General features: G+C 52.5%; 10 protein-coding genes and 1 non-coding gene across 11 annotated transcripts; 7 read left to right on the top strand and 4 right to left on the bottom strand.

Moving 5' to 3' along the window:
• Positions 1-644: 644 nt before the first annotated feature.
• On the bottom strand, positions 645-1,042 carry VTN00DRAFT_5725 (uncharacterized protein; the record flags this gene model as incomplete). The annotated part of the gene is made up of 2 exons (XM_069432287.1): positions 645-946; positions 1,000-1,042. The coding sequence occupies 2 exons, from the start codon at positions 1,040-1,042 to the stop codon at positions 645-647; spliced, it is 345 nt and encodes a 114-aa protein (XP_069288162.1).
• A 264-nt stretch (positions 1,043-1,306) lies between these two features.
• On the top strand, positions 1,307-2,294 carry VTN00DRAFT_5724 (uncharacterized protein; the record flags this gene model as incomplete). Its single annotated transcript, XM_069432286.1, has 3 exons — positions 1,307-1,485; positions 1,963-2,083; positions 2,136-2,294. The coding sequence occupies 3 exons, from the start codon at positions 1,307-1,309 to the stop codon at positions 2,292-2,294; spliced, it is 459 nt and encodes a 152-aa protein (XP_069288161.1).
• Positions 2,295-2,384: 90 nt separating this feature from the next.
• On the top strand, positions 2,385-4,740 carry VTN00DRAFT_5723 (uncharacterized protein; the record flags this gene model as incomplete). Its single annotated transcript, XM_069432285.1, has 3 exons — positions 2,385-2,751; positions 2,816-4,104; positions 4,156-4,740. 3 exons carry the CDS (start codon positions 2,385-2,387, stop codon positions 4,738-4,740), a joined length of 2,241 nt encoding a protein of 746 aa, XP_069288160.1.
• A 37-nt stretch (positions 4,741-4,777) lies between these two features.
• Positions 4,778-5,005, top strand: VTN00DRAFT_5722 (uncharacterized protein; the record flags this gene model as incomplete). The annotated part of the gene is made up of 1 exon (XM_069432284.1): positions 4,778-5,005. One exon carries the CDS (start codon positions 4,778-4,780, stop codon positions 5,003-5,005), a length of 228 nt encoding a protein of 75 aa, XP_069288159.1.
• A 1,701-nt stretch (positions 5,006-6,706) lies between these two features.
• On the bottom strand, positions 6,707-7,616 carry VTN00DRAFT_5721 (uncharacterized protein; the record flags this gene model as incomplete). Its single annotated transcript, XM_069432283.1, has 4 exons — positions 6,707-7,134; positions 7,203-7,286; positions 7,360-7,494; positions 7,550-7,616. The coding sequence occupies 4 exons, from the start codon at positions 7,614-7,616 to the stop codon at positions 6,707-6,709; spliced, it is 714 nt and encodes a 237-aa protein (XP_069288158.1).
• Positions 7,617-8,719: 1,103 nt separating this feature from the next.
• VTN00DRAFT_5720 (uncharacterized protein) lies at positions 8,720-9,965 on the top strand (the record flags this gene model as incomplete). The annotated part of the gene is made up of 2 exons (XM_069432282.1): positions 8,720-8,999; positions 9,082-9,965. The coding sequence occupies 2 exons, from the start codon at positions 8,720-8,722 to the stop codon at positions 9,963-9,965; spliced, it is 1,164 nt and encodes a 387-aa protein (XP_069288157.1).
• A 520-nt stretch (positions 9,966-10,485) lies between these two features.
• Positions 10,486-10,629, top strand: VTN00DRAFT_t108. The gene has a single exon. It is a non-coding gene; the product is annotated as a tRNA-Pro (tRNA).
• A 2,018-nt stretch (positions 10,630-12,647) lies between these two features.
• Positions 12,648-13,148, bottom strand: VTN00DRAFT_5719 (uncharacterized protein; the record flags this gene model as incomplete). The annotated part of the gene is made up of 1 exon (XM_069432280.1): positions 12,648-13,148. The coding sequence occupies one exon, from the start codon at positions 13,146-13,148 to the stop codon at positions 12,648-12,650; it is 501 nt and encodes a 166-aa protein (XP_069288156.1).
• A 197-nt stretch (positions 13,149-13,345) lies between these two features.
• Positions 13,346-13,997, bottom strand: VTN00DRAFT_5718 (uncharacterized protein; the record flags this gene model as incomplete). The annotated part of the gene is made up of 2 exons (XM_069432279.1): positions 13,346-13,892; positions 13,951-13,997. The coding sequence occupies 2 exons, from the start codon at positions 13,995-13,997 to the stop codon at positions 13,346-13,348; spliced, it is 594 nt and encodes a 197-aa protein (XP_069288155.1).
• A 338-nt stretch (positions 13,998-14,335) lies between these two features.
• On the top strand, positions 14,336-14,710 carry VTN00DRAFT_5717 (uncharacterized protein; the record flags this gene model as incomplete). Its single annotated transcript, XM_069432278.1, has 1 exon — positions 14,336-14,710. The coding sequence occupies one exon, from the start codon at positions 14,336-14,338 to the stop codon at positions 14,708-14,710; it is 375 nt and encodes a 124-aa protein (XP_069288154.1).
• A 1,883-nt stretch (positions 14,711-16,593) lies between these two features.
• Positions 16,594-17,245, top strand: VTN00DRAFT_5716 (uncharacterized protein; the record flags this gene model as incomplete). The annotated part of the gene is made up of 2 exons (XM_069432277.1): positions 16,594-16,647; positions 16,991-17,245. The coding sequence occupies 2 exons, from the start codon at positions 16,594-16,596 to the stop codon at positions 17,243-17,245; spliced, it is 309 nt and encodes a 102-aa protein (XP_069288153.1).
• Between the last annotated feature and the right edge of the window lie 5 nt (positions 17,246-17,250).

Genomic DNA, 17,250 nt, shown 5'->3' with positions numbered 1-17,250 from the left:
ATGGAAGGCTTGACCTGTGGTTCTTCCTGGACCCTCGTGCATGAGATGCGAACGGCTTTTCCCTCCGAAGCCAGAAGAAGAACCGGATGTTCTTTATTTTGTGATGCCACGAATCATCATCGACTCGTAAGTACTCTGTACGGTTGGCGCTCAGGTGCCTTGGCCCTGGTCGGGATCGGGGCCCAGAATAGCATGGGGAAAATCCCAGATTGAGAATTTGAACTCTGTCGGGCCCGGTGGGTCTGTTTGGTGCTCGTCGACCGTACCACAAACGTCATGGATCGGATTCGCGCAACCAACTGGACCACTAGCAGGCCGAGAGAGTCGACGATCTGCCCGCCCGCAACACCACTTTCACGCAGATCCAAATGTGGATAGAACCTTGACCGCAATTGGACACGCGTAGCGCCCGTGTCCGGGACACTGAATCAATACGAGTTTCGTGCGCCTTACAACTGAGGCAGTTGGGCAGAGCTGAGCGTGCTGTAGGAATCCATGGATAAGACTCCAATTCGAGTCCGGAAAGGCTATTTAGGGAAATTACACAGGAAGCTTTCGGGACCGCCCAAGGTTCGTTGAACAAAGGACCCGGGGATCTGGTGTGTACCTGAGGCTCCGAAGAAAGAAGCGCGAGCAAATAATGATCATGACCAGATGACGAAGCAGCTGATGCGAGAAGCAGCTGATGCGACGGCTCGTCGCTCCAGAGCCCCCAGGTTTTCTGTGTGTGAATGGTTGGGGTAATCTCGTTTCCTCGCTGCAGGTTCTCTGCGAGGGTTTCTCCTGAAGGAGGCTGTGCAGCGGATGAAGGGGAGCTTTCTCAAGGCCCTGAGACAGCCCAGATTCTGACTAAGTGACGTTCGCTGGAGTAGGTTCTGCACAAAGCCATGCATATCATCCCGCCTACGGAGTGGCACTACGCAGCATGCAGCAGAGATGCGTTGACCTGCGTGAAGTGGTCAGTCATGGATGGAAGCGCTAGGTAAGTAGTTGAAGTACCGAGCCCTGGGGAGGTTGCCCCGTAGATGCCGTCGGTCCACATAATGGTGCCTCAGGAGCAGTTCTGCTATATAAAGAACCTGCCCGTCCATCAGGGTTATCATATCAGGTTGCGGCTTTTTTAAGTAGGCGTCGCGCGAGAACATCGGGCCTGGGCTTTTGAGTCCTGGCAGAGTTGCAGGCGGGTAAGACAGCAGGGTGGACGGCGTCTTGGCTGCATCTCGAGGCAGGAAAGTCTGGGGAAGGTAGAGACTCAAACCGCCAGAGTCACGCCCGTCAGTCCTGCGTGATCCCAGACGGGCAGTCGATGATCCATCACGACAATCGCACCCCACAGAGCATCGTCATAGCAGAGCCGTGCGTGTACGCAAACTTTGTCGCTGACCAGCCTCTGACAGCACCCGCTCCGGGCCGGCTCCTCTCAGGGACGCGCGTGCAGCACGGAGAAGAGCATCTGCATCCAGACATCACCTCTTTAACCAGGCTGTGCGAGCATCTTTCTTTGTGAACAATTTCAGATCTTGTCGTCTCTCGCAGTGTGGTCTCCTGGCGACGACCGAGAGATCCCCTGGTTGGCTCCTTGGCGGCTTCTCCATTCCTGCCGCGCCCAGGCCCGCCCGAGAAGAACGGGTGGCTCACAGTCTCACCCTGCCCGGCCCTAAGGCCTAACGACTCCCTCTTCAAGCCTCCTGGCTGACCCTCTCCTCAACTCCTCATCCCTCCTTTGTAGTCTCTGACCAGCCTGGACGCGAGATAGAGACAGACTGGCGACCGTCAACTCTCACGCCACTTGATCTGTCTGCTACACACTCTCTATCTCTCTTCCTCGTATCCCGTTCTCCTCCCTTCCCCTACCCTAACCCCCCCCCTGGCTATACTGTGTGTCGCCGTCCCGCTCGCTGAAAACTTACTTCTCTTCGATCTTCCTCCCCTTCGATAGCCTTTTTTTTTGATCTGCCCAAGATCTCCACCGTCTTTTTCATCCTTTGCGCTGGCTGACTCCCGTGTCGGCCGTCCTGCGATCGTTACATTTTCTACGTTCCCCAGGAAATCTCTCCTTGCCTATCGCTTCAGCGACCGATCAGTCCCGGCCAATTCTAATGACGCCCTGAGCTTACGACCCCCAAACAAATCAGCACCACCGCCGCGATAGCAGCCTTGATCATCGATTCCTATTGTGGTCCTCGATTAAATGTGGGAAAGTTGGGGCGCCACCCGATAGAATACTATACAAGGGACTTCCGCATTCGGCCGTTCCGAGAGGTGCTCTGGAGCGCCCATATCCCCTCGTTTAGACGTCGCAGAACATTGTCTCTTTTCTTTGCTCTTCACTTGTCTTGCTTAATCAACCAGAATATTAATATCATCGAAGAGAGGCGGCCATCATGCGATTAATCTCGTTTCTAGCGTACCTCATATTCCTCTCAATATCTCCGCTAGCCTCTGCCGTCCGGCTCATCGAGTCCAAGTCGCTCAATCCGTGCCAGGACAACTCGAACCTGACCGCGACTCTTTTCAATGTCGTCTTCACGCCGGACAACAGGTCGCTGGCCCTGGATATCGTGGGTGTGTCGTCCATCAATGGCAAGGTCACCGCGCAGCTGGAAGTCATCGCGTACGGTTACACGGCGATAAAGCAGACCCTGAATCCATGTGATATGAATCTCGAAGGTCTCTGTCCGATGAACACGGGCCAGCTCAACATCAAATTCAACGTGCCTGTCCCAGAGGAAGTGATCTCCGCGGTCCCCGGTGAGTCTGCTCGTGGCCGCAGTTAAACAGGGGGGATACGCTTTGCTGATCGATTTCTTTCCAGGAATCGCGTATACTGTCCCTGATCTTGATGGTCAGGTCCGTATCTATATCAACTCCACCGACACGGGTCAGAGTATCGCATGTGTCGAGGCCGATCTGTCGAACGGCAAGACTGTCTACCAGAAAGGAGTTGGATGGGCCACCGCGGTCATTGCTGGCTTGGGTCTGGCTGCTTCAGCTATCACCTCTGGTCTGGGACATTCCAATACGGCAGCTCACGTGGCTGCCAACGCCCTGTCTCTCTTTGGTTTCATGCAGGCCCAGGCTATGATAGGCATGACGTCTATCCATATGCCCCCGATCGTGCAGTCGTGGACCCAGAACTTCCAGTGGAGTATGGGTATCATCCGCATTGGCTTCTTGCAGACTATCTGCACATGGTATCAACGGTCAACAGGAGGAAAACCCGCCACGATCCTGTCAACATTGGCCACTACGTCTGTTCAGGTACAAAAGCGATCCTTGGAATATATGGGCGACGTGGTCAAGAGAGCCGGGCAGGAGCTTGTCAAGAGGACGAATACAGACAGCAGCGTCAGTGAAAACACCAAGAAGATCGTAGTGAGGGGTATTGACCGTGTCGGTTTCCGAGCTTATATTGAAGAGACCAATATTTTCATGACCGGACTGATTTTCTTCGTCGTCTTTGTCGGGTTTGTCATGCTCTTCGTTGCTCTCTTCAAGGCAGGCTGTGAACTGCTCGCGAAATCTGGCCACATGAAGGGAGACAAATTCCATGACTTCCGGAATGGATGGAAGATCGTGATGAGAGGTATCTTGTTCCGACTGACCCTGATCGGATACCCTCAGATGTCTGTCCTCTGTCTGTGGGAGTTGACCCAACGTGACTCGGTCGCTGAAATTATCCTGGCCATTGTCATGTTCCTTTCAATGACCGCGGCTCTGGGTTGGGCTGCTCTGAAGGTCATTCGACTGGCCAAGCGATCGGTCACGATGCACAAGAATCCCGCTTATATCCTTTACTCGGACCCGACGTGCCTGAACAAATGGGGCTTCCTCTATGTGCAGTATCGCGCTACTGCGTACTACTGTGTCGTCCCGACGCTGATCTACATCCTGATCAAGGCGATGTTCATAGCATTTGGCCAACCGGCTCCGGTCGTGCAAGGTGTCGCATTGGTGATCATCGAGGCATCTATCCTGATCGGTGCCAGCGTTCTCCGACCGTGGATGGACAAGAAGACCAACATCTACAACATCTCCATCGCTGCCGTTAACTTCCTTAACTCCATCTTCCTTCTTATCTTCACGGAAGTCTTCAACCAGCCTGTAAGTCAACCACTGCTCGATTGTATGTGATTGCACCGCTGACTCGTTTAGGGTATCGTGACTGGTGTTATGGGTGTGATCTTCTTCATTTACAATGCGATCTTCGCCCTTACTCTTCTCATCCTCGTCCTGATCGCGTCTATCTACGCCATCGTCTCGAAGAACCCCGACACGCGCTACCAGCCGATGAGAGATGACCGTGGTTCGTTTATCAAGTCACAGACCCAGCTGACGACGGAGTTGGATGCCTTGGGTGCTACTGCCAGAGGTGACGTGAAACCGAAGTCTGCCTTTGACGATGACGACACATCATTCTCCAGCGGAAACGGCGCTAGTGTTAGCCGCCAGCACCTGGATGATCCCAACGCCATATCTCCGTCGGCACGTCAAGCTGCTTCATCTCCCGTTGACCCGTCGGTACCTCTCTTCCCAAGCAGCAATGGAGCACCGCAGCGTGGGCCTCCACCCACCTACAATGCCTACTCGAACGACTACCATGGTCGAGCACAGACCGGCTCACCTGCTCCACGAGCCTACGGCGACCCTGTCCTCCGCACGGGTTCTGCAAACCCGCACACATACAGATCACAAAACAACGCGAGTCCCTGGCAGAGAGGAGCAGGCTACGATCACTGAAGAGATCCAATGTTTGTTTTCTTTCGCCTTGTTCGAAATGAAGATATGGCCCAAATTGGACTGGATTGTCTTTGTGTGTGTGCTGTTCCCGTGTATTGACTATCATAGGGTCTCCGTCAGACTAACTGATGCTTTTTCTTTCCCTTTTTTTTCTGAATGTCTTTTCTTCACCGCGGATTCAGATGTATCGAGGCATCTTCAATTCTCATTCTGCGATCCTTTTCAGGAGACTTTTATCGTCTTATTACTAAACCTGGCGTTCTGATGCATGCATGTGGAGACCTTGGGCTTTTGTGCACACTACCTGTTCCGTTCAGAAGGGAGCGAACTAAGTCTTTTTTTGCCCCTAAGGCCGATGGGCCATCGTGGAGTATTGTCTGTTTCGTCAGAAAGTGAGGATAATCTCACGTTACTTTTTGAGGCGCTGTCTGTAATAACAGATACATTAGCCTGTTCAGCGCGTGAATCAAGGGCTACAAAGCAAACCAGGGTCTTTTTGGGTCCGAACCTATTCTATCTACCTAGTGTTCTCTACTACTATCGTTTTACAAACTCCCGATGGCTTCCTTTCCTGGACGTATATAGCGGACAAGGCCATTACCTTACGTGGGTCTTTTCTTTTCCTTTTTGTTCTTCTCTCACTTGTATCCTCCCTTTCCTTTGGTTGTTTTTTTCCTGGCGTTGTTGTCTTTTCATTTTAACTCTCCAAAAGAACGGGAGGCGAACATGGGGTCTGGTTAGGCTCTCATCAGAGCCCTCGTCACAGCTTATGAGGGGAATCGAATTAATCAATAGCTGTGCTGTACTGTATATGTATATGTATACTATTGGCAAGCTTTTCGCTGTGACTCAACTCAAGACACAATCGGATCAGAAATCAGGAATCAGAATCAGTTCGAGATAAAGCAAGCAAACAGAACAGGAGTGATCCGATCAGGTCAGATTCTGTTCGATCTTCGACGAGTAACGTAGATCCGCTGTAATTGGGTAATTAAGTTACCTACCTAAGGTATGTACCTAACGTGGTAGTCGGATAGTAGATTACCTAGTAGTCTAAGGTATGTAGCCCTAGCTCCAAAATGCACCAGACCTTAGTAAACGCACCGGCTTTTCTTTCCTTAGTAGTGTAAATACCTAGGACAGTTACCTAGGTACCTAGTCTGAGTTCCTTCCCATCATTCCTTGAGAGGTTGCCGTAGGTGGGATGGACCTCACACATGAATGACCTCCGTCTCAAAACTAGGTACCTAACTTATTGTATGGTGTTCAGGTAGGCCTATCCTCTAATGTGAACGTATTATACCCTGAGGTACTCCGTACCGTTTTAATTCCTATCTCTTATACGAGCTTCCACGGCTGGGAACATGTCGTCTCATCTTGTGTCGTGTCGTCCTGATTGCTAGCTACTAGGCTGGGCTGGGCTGGACAAATATCAATCAGTCAATTGGTTGATTGATCAATTAATGACAAGAGAGAAGAGAACTTATTACTGCGTACTGTGGGGGAAAAAAAAGAAGAGAAGCAAGCGAACACGCAAGCTAGCGCCTGATATTCGACGAGTTACTTAAGGAGTTATTTCTGTCGGCTTAGTGACAAGCGGTATACACATGTACGTGACTGCAAATGTCATCTTTTCTCCTGGTCAATAAAATACGAATTACCGTTTTAATCTAACATAGATGTGTGTGTATATATTGCTGATGGCTAACTAGCCATAATAAACGTACAGCACTACGTACTATCTTTCTATATTTCTGTCATTGTTATTTGTTAATCTAGAAAATAGATTTATCCCGAGTTCAAGCTACAGCAAAGAACAGCACAGCACAGCACAACAAGACATGACATGACACGCGCCAGATTGAACAGAACATAAACAGAAGACTTGTTCCTGGGACGAACAAATACAAAATAAAAAAGAAATAACTGAAAAATAGAGCAAGTAAGTAAAGTGTGGTATCGAGTTTCATCGCTTCTCCCCCAACCCCGGCGGAGGTCCCGAAGGCGGCGCACCTGCGCCCGGAGGAGCACCCCCAGGTGGCGGCGCGTACTGGGTTCCGGGCGGAGGAGCAGGCGGGCCAGAGGTCCCAGGTGCGGCGCCGGGTCCGGGGCTCGGGCTTGGACCGCCCTGTCCCTGCCCCTGCCCCTGCCCCTGTCCTGGAGGAGGCTGCTGGCCGGGGATGGGTGGTGGTGGGAACCCGGCCGTGCCTGGAGGGGGCATCTGGAAGTTCGGCGGGAAGCCGCCGGGAGGTGGAGGGAAGGGGAGGCCTCCTGGTGGAGGGGGCATGTTGGGCATGTTCGGGAGGGGAGGTGGTGGGAGGCCGCTGGCCGAGGGAGCACCGGTCGTGGTGGGTGGAGGGAAGGGAGGGAAGGGCATGCCACGGCCTCCGGGGGCTGTTGTATATAGTTAGTCATGTTATATCATAAGAGACGGAGAGAAGGGACGGGAGAGGGGAACGTACGAGGAGGCATTCCGCCTGGAGGTGGAGGAGCACCTGGCGCACCGGGCATACCGAATGGAGGAGGGGGCATCTGGCCTGGACGACCTTACAAAGATATCAGCAACTGTACCATACGAGCTTCACATGGCATGGAACGGCATAGCAACGGTCGACTTACCCGGAAAGCCGTATGGCGGAGGGTAGGATCCCGGAGGACCGTGCTGCAGCATGGGGTTTGCGGCAGCCTGGCCCTCTGCGGCGTACGAGTTGGTGATGGAGTCGATCACGGACTGGGCCTTCTCATGTCCAATCTCTGTTTCAACAGTATGAGCCTCCATTCAATTACGAATCGGGAGAGGGAAGCGTACGTTGATAGTACTCCACCACGTTCCTCAGATGATTCCTTCCTGCATTATGCGCCTTGCGCACGCTCATCGAGTCGTGCGTGAGGTAGACATCGCAGTAGTCGCCTGTTGGAATATCCAATTAGTATCTCTATTCGACGTATTCTCCGGCAGGGGAGGAAACAGTCGCCTCGCGCCGAGTGTCTGCAGGCAAGTCGGTACAAGGCTTGGCGGGAAAAGAGGAACCTACAGAAGAGTGCACAGAACGTTAGCCACACTGTCCATGTTAAACCCTAATTCGGCAATGGGGATACTTATATTTTGGCATCTTGAATCAGTTTTCTTCCCTCCTCGCTCTCCAACAATCAAGAAAGAGCTTCGCAGGAGCTCGTCAAGTTCGCGCGCTCAAAGGCGCGTTGCTGTCGGTGATGACCGTCGCGTCCAAGTCGTCTGTGAGGCTCGTTGATGAACAGAACGACAAGGAATATTAGGGAAGACGGACAGGAAAAAGAGCGCGCACACTGCGCCGCTGCGTCGCTATGCAGTGGAGGATACTGGAGGAATGGCTTGAAGCGTGCAGTTCGTTCAATTTCGACCGGCGATGGCGAGGTTATACAAAGGCGGTGGGAGCTGGCAGAATAGGCCGATGCCGTCGGGGCCGGACATGACTCTTGAAGAACTACAATGCTTGATTGGCATGAGTCTTATCGCTCTCAACAAAACCAGGGAATATGCTTTTATCAGTACCTGAGCTTTCTCAAGCATATTGTATTTCATTTTTCCCTGCTAAACTCCGTTTTCGTGTGGCGAGGTAAACCATCGCTGCTCCCCACTGCGGGGTGTCCTTGATCCATGAAGCTTGGAGCTTCGAATTTACACACGGCTAAGCTTGATGTTGCGCCTACTCATGAGCACATAGAATGTCAAATAGTCTTCTAATCTATCCGCCAAACACAATGGAACTTGCAACACGTCCCAGGCACGGATTGCTGTGGATAAATGCCCACCCTGTCGGAAGGGATTGGCGATGATTACAAATGCAGAGTTGACTGCCAGCACTCATCTTCAAAACGTAGACCCACTGGTGTTTAGAAGCGGGAGCTCTCTTTTCTGAGTTTGAAAACAGATCTGGACACTTGATAGCTTCACCCAGATTGCAGTTGAACCCGTATCAACAAGTTGAGCAACTTCACCATGTCTCAAAGTGGAAAACACTGCCTCATCTTCGGCGCCTCAGGCATCTCAGGATGGGCTCTCCTGAACGCCGCCGTGAACTACCCAACGCCCACCACGTTCCGCCGTATCACCGGTCTCTGCAACAGGCCGTTGACCAAGGAGGCCGCCCAGCTCCCGGCAGACCCTCGCATTAACCTGGTCCCGGGTATCGACCTGACGGGTTCTGCTGAGAGCGTCGTGCAGGCGTTGAGAGAGAAAGTCGAGGATGTAGAGACGGTCACGACGGTCTACTTCTGCGGTAAGCTTATCTTGATCTTATCCTGTCTGGGAAACCGGCTGTCTACTTTATGTTTCGGAACATCCCGAGCTAACTTCTAAAGCTTACATCCAAACTGGCGACTTCCAATCCCTGAGAAAGGTGAACACGGAGCTGCTCCGCGTCTCCATCACCGCCATCAACGAGGTCGCTCCGAACCTGGAGGCCGTCATCCTCCAAACGGGCGGCAAGAGCTATGGCGTCGAGTTCCCGGACAACATCACCATCACGCCTCCGCTGAGGGAGGACATGCCCCGGATCCCGGAACCATGGGCGAGCAACATCTTCTACTACTCCCAGCACGACGTCCTCAAGGAGCTGTCGCAGGGTAAGAAGTGGACCTTCTCCGAGATCCGTCCGGACGGCATCGTGGGTTTCGTCCCGGGCACCAACGCCATGAACATCGCGCAGGGCATCGCCATCTACCTCGCCCTGTACCGTGAAGTCCACGGCGCGGGAGCGAAGGTCCCCTACCCGGGCACGGAGAAGAGCTACCGCGCCACACACACCGACACGTTCCAGGACATCCTGGCCAAGATGGAGATCTACGTCTCCCTGAATCGGGACAAGTGCCCCAACGAGTCCGTCTTCAACATCACCGACGGCGAGGTCGTCAGCTGGGCGACCGTGTGGCCGGGGCTCTGCGCGTACTTTGGCCTCGAGGGCGCTGCACCTGTCGACAACGGGATCCCCATCGAGGAGTTCGTCACGAAGAACAAGGGCGCGTGGGATGCGATGGCCAAGAGGCACGGGCTGAAAGAGGGCCTGATCGAGGCGCAGAACTGGAAGTTTGTGCACTTCCTCATGGTCTTTGGCGACTTCGGCAGGGAGTACTCAATCGAGAAGGCCCGGTCGATCGGGTTCCAGGAGGCGATTCCCACAGTGAAGGGGTACGAGACGGCCTTTGAGCGGATGGTAGCCGCGAAGGTGATTCCGCCGAGGGCGTAGACTGCTGCAGGCATGAACGTGCTGGTTGTATGAGTGGACGAGATGTACCAGTTCTTTTTTTTGCAGACAGATAGCTGTATTAATGACTGCCTTATTGCTAGTGATTCTAGCAGTTTTGCAATGCCAAAGCCATGGACCGCATGAATATGACCGATTTTTCTTTTTCGTTGCCCTCAGATACATTTTCTTATAGCTTTCACTAGCAGGCCATCAAACATACGTAGGATTTGTTTATGCCCATGCATCATCGAGGACAAGGTCCGCATCCTCCAGAGTTAGTACTCACTGTCCGTCCCACGGACTGAACAATAAGAGATATGACTCGTGGCGCATCCGACACGGAAATAAAACAATGCACAAAAAATAATCACATTAAAAGAAAACCATGATCAAAGTTTCTTTTCTCAAGCTCACGCGACAGGGAGCTCCATCATTTTCAATATACTGTAACCTCCAAAGCTGCTGAGCAGCACGACAACCTCTCCAGTGACCCAGCAAGTCCAAAAACACCAAGAGCTCAGGGCCAATGGTCTAGTGGTATGATTGCTGTTTTGGGTTACAAATAGCATCTTTTTCAAATTGGTTAATCCCGACCAACAAGATCGCTGTTGAAATAAAAACCCTTACCTACAGCAGGTCCCGCGTTCGATCCGCGGTTGGCCCCCTTATCTCAACAGAGAGTAACACTTCTTTTTTTCTTTTTCGGTCGTATGGAGTCCTCCATAGGATGGATGCATCTTAGGGCTTAGGGCATAGGGCACAAACAAGGCAAGGCACAGGTCTACACCACAACCCCTGACACGGCCCTTGACGGCCCGACGGGTCAGGGTCACGGGCGGCACGGGACATGACTCGAGGCACTCGTTGTTTCGGCCTGAGGCTACTGAGGCTCCTGAGGCCACCTTACCAAGTACCTCCTGGGTACCTGTGTCATGTGACCAGTCGGACGGTCCGGACCGAAACAATCGGAACGCTAAACAGAAGCACAGACAGGGGTTGGTTGCAAACAGCAAACTTGAACTTCAGCTCTTGGACCTTTTTTGAAGGCCAGGTAGGTCGCGACACTCGAGCCGTTTAGCTGTACGCAGTATAGAGTACGGAGTACGTACGTACGGCCTCAATTGATTGTATGGACTTGGTCCACGAGTACACAGCACACGGAATTTCATCAGCAGTGCATGCGTGACTCATATCGTCAAAAGTCTACCTACCTAATCCATATCCATTTGTTCTATAGATAGCTAGCTCTCTCTGGTTGAATCATACACAGCACAGTACATAGCCTGTAGTAGAAAGAACCACTCCGTAACGGCCCAATCCTCAAGGATTCAATTCAAAAATTTGAAACTCGCAACAGCGGCGTGACTCCCATCTTGATAGAAAAGTAACGATTGACAACCAACCTGCCTACCTGCACTGCACTATGCGTAAAGTAAGAAGAAGAATAATAATAAATAGCATTACACTAGCTCACAGTCCCGGCTCCTTTCCCGCCGGGGATACCGGCTTGGAACTTTTTTCTTTTCGAACTTTCGAAGCGAAAGCCAAGTTTGGCGTCTTCGGCGACGTGTTCTGGTCGGTTCTTAGGTAGCTACTAGCTGGTACCTAGTAGTAGTCGATCCATCGACTTGGAATTATTGGGACAGACTTGAGACTTAGGACGTGGCAGATCAGAGATTTTTTCCAGAAGCCGCGCGGGCCCCGGCACGGTGCAGGTCTACGCAGTGGTACGTACTAGCTTGTTTGCTGCGCAGGGCCCAGGGCCAGGTCTAGGTCTACCGTCTAGGTCCTGTCGGTCACTTAACTTAGTAAGCCGAGTAGGGTGTCGGTGACTCGGTCAAGGAGAGGACAGGACTACTACCGAGTCGTGTGTCCAGCGCGTTGCAGGGCACGTCACACGTCGAGACTCGACAGTGTGGAGTACAGAGTGCTACATATTACGACATTCTACAGGAGTATATACAAGTACAGCACTACAAAGAATCAAGGCACAGTAGAAAAAATAATCTGACGGCAAATGCCAGCTTTGCTTTGCATTCCATTGTTGATTGATGGGTTTCCAATGGAGACAGGAAAGTAGCTATCTCCAACCATCCTTTTTGATGGCCATCTCGATATCGAATTAAAAAAAAAAAAAGGAAAATATGTACTAAGACACATGCCCACTGAAAAAAATGTAGATATTTCCTCCCGATTCCAAGCCAGTGTCCCTTTCCCATGCACAGCACGTGGGACGCCGTTTTTTCAATAAGAAGCGGTAGTAGAAAAAAGAAAAAGGAAAGTTAAAACCCGTAGGGGGTATCACTCAATCAAAATTCGCTAATGTAAATTGTAAAGAGGTGAAGCAGTGCTTCAAGTCGCAGCAAGGGGTATCGGTATTTTGGTATCGAAGGTTAAAAAAAAAGGAATGAATAAACGGCCCTGGGATCGGGAGGGCATCCGAAATCGATGAGCTTTCTTCTTTTTGGTTGGTTTCCTTTCCATTTCATTCCCCGTCCCTTGATGATTTTCCGAGATGCGCCGTTATGATCGATCATGATCATGATCAATGAGAAGAGAAGCAAGAACTTTTTTGGTTGGTTTGCTGGTTGGGTCGTGATCTCGTTAAAGATTAAAAACGAATAAAGCGCAATCGCTGAAACGAACTTGTCGAAAGGTCGAAACAAGGTAGGATCGATCGGTCTAGGCCATGCCCTTGCCGGTGAGCTTCCCCCAGCCATTTTGGATGGTCCGACGGGCCTTTTCGGTGGCCGACTCGGTGCTGGATGAGCTCGCCCCGGACTTCTTGCGGTAGAGGCTGTAGGTGTCCTGGGAGCGCATGCTGTAGTTGTCTCCGGAGTAGATCATGTTGCCGGCGCCTCCCCTGCCGACATGGTAGACGGGTGCGGCGTCCCGTTCCCGGCGCAGATCGCGCTCGAGCTCTTCGTCGAAGCTGAAGATGGCGCGCTCGCTGGGGCTGTGGACGTTGCCTGCGCCGCCGCGGCCAGAGATGAAGGCACTGGGGGTCCGCGAGTCGAGGCGCGTTAACGAAGGTGGTCCCGTGGCCGTCCGCGAGTCGGTGGTTGGTGTGCCGCGGAGGTTGACGACATTCCCGGCGCCGCCGCGGGAGGTGTGTAGAGCTGGACGGCTATTATTGGGGACCGAGGGGTGAGGCTCGATAACGCGGTAGGATGATATCGGCATGTTGATTGTTGTCTCGGAATTTTGTTGTTTTGGAGGTTGTTGGGTGGTTGGACAGATGGATATAGTTCTCGGATGTAGAGCTACCACGAAGCTTGCTCTGGAGGTCGAATTGGATATCCCAATTGAGCTGTGATGGAGGTAGCGGATGTTTATGTAGTTGAACGGATTCTACCGTTGAACAGGTAAACAGTGAACGTTCACGTAGACACACAGTGAAGACACGAGTGACAGATGCTGGGACCGTCCGGCCGTGGGAATGTTTTATACACCGCAGGCTCGTCCATGGCATGACTCCTTTGGCGAGCAAATTGCACCATCCCAGCGGGGCATGTTTGCTCTGGGGTCTGGCGGGCTCGATCCAAGGTCACACGGCGCCCGGTGGGCTCGTGGCCGCCGGATGAGGCGTCAGGGAAGCCGGTGGAAAGCGCAGGGCGGTGGCCGCGCTCTTGGTTGCTGGGGCAGGCCCGCCGGCTTAGGGCGGCGTGACGCTGCCGGCAGACCGGGTGGCGGGCATAGGGGGCATGCGCGCGCAACGGGCAGCCAACGGGCGTTATAGCTTCCCGGCGGCCCTTAGCGAGCAGCGCCGCCCTAGATGCTGGCCCGGTCAGCTGATGCAGGGCTGCGGCAAAAACGTAACAGAAACTGGCGCGCGGCCAATGGGCGGTGTCGTCAGCAGCAGGAGGTTTCCTGGGGGTAATGGAAACTGAAAAAACGGCGCACGCATGCGCCGCTCGCACCACATGACTGGCAGAGTCTCCTCTTTGTCAGGGCCAAGCACATAGTCTCACCGTCTCACTGTTACAGGCCCTGCGTAGGGATGACCCAGATCACATCATCACACGGCTGCATAGTCCCTCGATCAGGTACCTTGGCCGAGCCTGAGTTACTATTGACTACCTCCTGTATTGCGACAATCGCACCATGTCTTGCATTCCTTTCAACAAGTGCGACGGACAAAGTACCTCGTAGGTACTAGCCAGCAATGCACAGTACCGAGTACCACTGTGTACGTACAGTACAACTCAGCCAACGCAGCTCCTACACGTAAAGACTCCATCGCGGTGGGATGCACATGCTGCACCGTGCATGTTCACTTGCCCAGCAGCCCGGCCAGAACACCGCCACGCAGTCTTCCTGCCCCTTGGGAATAATTCACGCAGGTCATGCTACAGACTAGTGCGCAGAAAATGCCAGAATTTAGGGTGAATGCTCCGTACTATTACTCCGACAAGACCGCCCTTGCGCAGATCTGGCGCCAAAGCAGGTCCCTGACGAGCCGGACCAATGACGGCCTTGGTGGTCAGGTCCAGCCTGCCCTGGAGCTTAATAAAGAGTCAAAAAAAAGCATGCATGCACAGCTGCCAGAGCTTTCTCTTCTGGCCACGAGGTACTCTGCGGTTGGATCGACCGCAACCTTGGCGGTCACCGGCGTAGAAAGAGTTTTCATTCAGACTCGGAGCATAGCTGTGAGCCTATGGTCTGGCCATCTGGCCTTGGGTAGGTTAACGAGCGTCACGGCCCTCGGCTATGCGTGTGCCCGGCCAGCCGTCGACTGGCGCTGAAGGGATCGCCCTGATCCACCGTCGTCCACATCGCTCCCCCGCGGTCCCCGGGCTAAGAATAAACCGCGCTACGCGACTCGCGTCCTGATTTTCCGCGCTCTTCCCCAGGAAAATTTTTCACTGGGACTGGTGGGCCGGCGGCCGTCGGTCTGCCTGTCGTGGCGTCCGCTCGGCCGCTTTTTTCCTCGCAGCCCGCTCTTTAGGCTTTAGCCCTAGCTTAGGGCCTACCCTAGGAGATCGCTAGCGACGCACCTAGCTTCCCCGGATTTTCTTCCCCACAGTCCAGCGGTCTGGCAGACCAATTTCCGTCCCCCCGTGACGGTCGGTTGCTGCTGCCGGCGTGATCTTGCTGCAGTACGGCCAAGGGGCAGGAGGTCATGGCTGTCTTTCTCGAATACTGTACTGACAATCCAAGGCTCGTCTAGAAAGATCCACATGTAACGGGTAATCCAGGTCAATGCCTAGGTCGCGGTTTCACCCAAGTTAGCCAGATGGACAGAATGCTCGGTTTCGGTGGATGCAGAATGTTCTGCTGACTTCCAACGTCGAAGACGCCCATCTTCATCATCAATAGTCGACCAACAACGACGTCATGTGCCTTGACAGCCGTGACTCTTGGCTTTTGCCCAGAGTAGCGATGAACAATGACACCGTCAATCCGTCAGATCGATCACATTGCTCCGTACTCCTCGTCTTCACCTTCCTCTCTAAAGCTTCTCCCCCGCAAGGCTGAGGAATAGACAGCTGAGACGTGAGGGGATCAGACCATCCACCACGTTACTCTTAGGTAAGACGAGGGGCCCTGCGTATGAGGCGTCACGAACGAAACTCCACCGGGGCCTTCGGAGATGGATGGACATCGAGAGCTCCTCCTTAGGATCTCTAATTCATTATGCATGTACGGAGTATTTCACTGGTAAAGAGGAGCCTGGAAATTGACCGTTGGGGTTGGATTTTTGAGGCATTTACGTCATTTCCCCGCAAGTCTCTGCAGTTCGGCTGCACCTACGGCCCTGCATCTGCCGTCTTGGTCTTGTCTCCTGCAAGGTGTCTGTCTCTGACTCTCCTGTTGTCGTTGGTTTATGGCTTTATGGCTGATCGTCCCATCTGTGCCTCAGCTGGCTGGCTCTACTGAAGCAGTGATAGCCAATGACTTACAATACACGTACGGAATAACTCTCCAGACTCGTTTCTGGTTTCTAGTAGCTAGCTACCTAGGTAAATCGACGCAGATTTTTCTGTTCTCCTTTAGAAGAAGTACTGCACTGCACTGCGCTAATTTAAACTTTCTTTCTTCACTGCTGACTCGAGTAATCTTTGCTCGTTGTTCCGTTCCACGATCTATCTATCTACCTAATCTAGGTACCTGCCTCTTCTTTCAGGAACACGAGGCAAATAAATAGTCCAAGACAGTAATTGACGGTATAATGTGACAGAAACAATACCTACACGCAGTAGGTACAGCATATCCCTAATGAACGAAGTTAATACCCATACCGAGACTCGAACAGGTACAGTACAGTACAGACGGGCAGACCTCCTCAACTTCCAGTCTGGCAGGCTTAGGTAGGTACCTACTTGACCTGGGCATCTATTACTACCGCTGCTACTGTAGATTGGAATGGAAGGGAAACATTATCTATCCATCTTCGACTTTCCCACCCCAAGAACAAGAACAACTTGAAGCTCACGGTCGGTAACTCACTCGGGCTATAACCCTATTCCATCTACCACCAGGTACCTTAGGTACCCTTTAAGGTACAGTAGTGTCCAAGTGTCCATCTCATGTTAGGGCTCAGGGCTTAGATCCTACTGTACAGTAGACCAGATTGACCTAGGTACCTAACCCCTGACCTGTCACCTCCTGAGTCGGGCCTGGCCCGATGGATGGGACGGACCGGATGCTCCGGGCCGAAATTGGAAGGGAAGCACAGACAGTGGACAAGTTTCCTGAGGCTTGAGGCATCTACTCCGTCCAATACTCTGAGGTCTATGTGCACTGTGCAGTACTCTCCAGCAGGGTTGATTGATTGACAGCATCAGGCGGGTGTCATCGCGGAAATGAGATTTCTAGCTAGACGTATATAAGAAAGGAGGCAGGTAACTATGTAGATCCAGTCAGGTTGGTTCTCGTATTATCTGGTTCTGCAGTATCTACCCTATCTTAGGTACCTAGCTAGGTACCTAGCTAGAGTGCCTGTTACGCTGTCTACCTATTATGAGGGATATGATATGAGTACCTCCTGTCTTGCCCGAGACAACGAGTTCCTTCCTCCATAGACTGACTGGTATAATATTCTTTCTGTCATATTTTTGGCCTTTCCTAGTCCCAGCATATGTCATTCTATTAGGCATTCTCGGGTGGGCAAGAAGGCGGGACGGGATGATGCTAAGGAGCAGGGGTTGTCTGGACTCGGGTATATATGTCTCAGCGGTGTCTACTACGGAATCACTGACTGCTCTTCTCACAGCAATGTCACCACGCAAGACGACCTCACGTCCTCAAAGTACGTAGGTTTGGAGCGTGTCAGTTGAGACAA

The sequence above is a fragment of the Thermoascus crustaceus genome (assembly GCF_041956765.1).
Source record: "Thermoascus crustaceus strain CBS 181.67 unplaced genomic scaffold VTN00scaffold_3, whole genome shotgun sequence".
Taxonomy (NCBI): Eukaryota; Fungi; Ascomycota; class Eurotiomycetes; order Eurotiales; family Thermoascaceae; genus Thermoascus; species Thermoascus crustaceus.
Note: the sequence above shows the minus strand (reverse complement) of the source record. Positions and strands in the feature narration are given on the sequence as shown.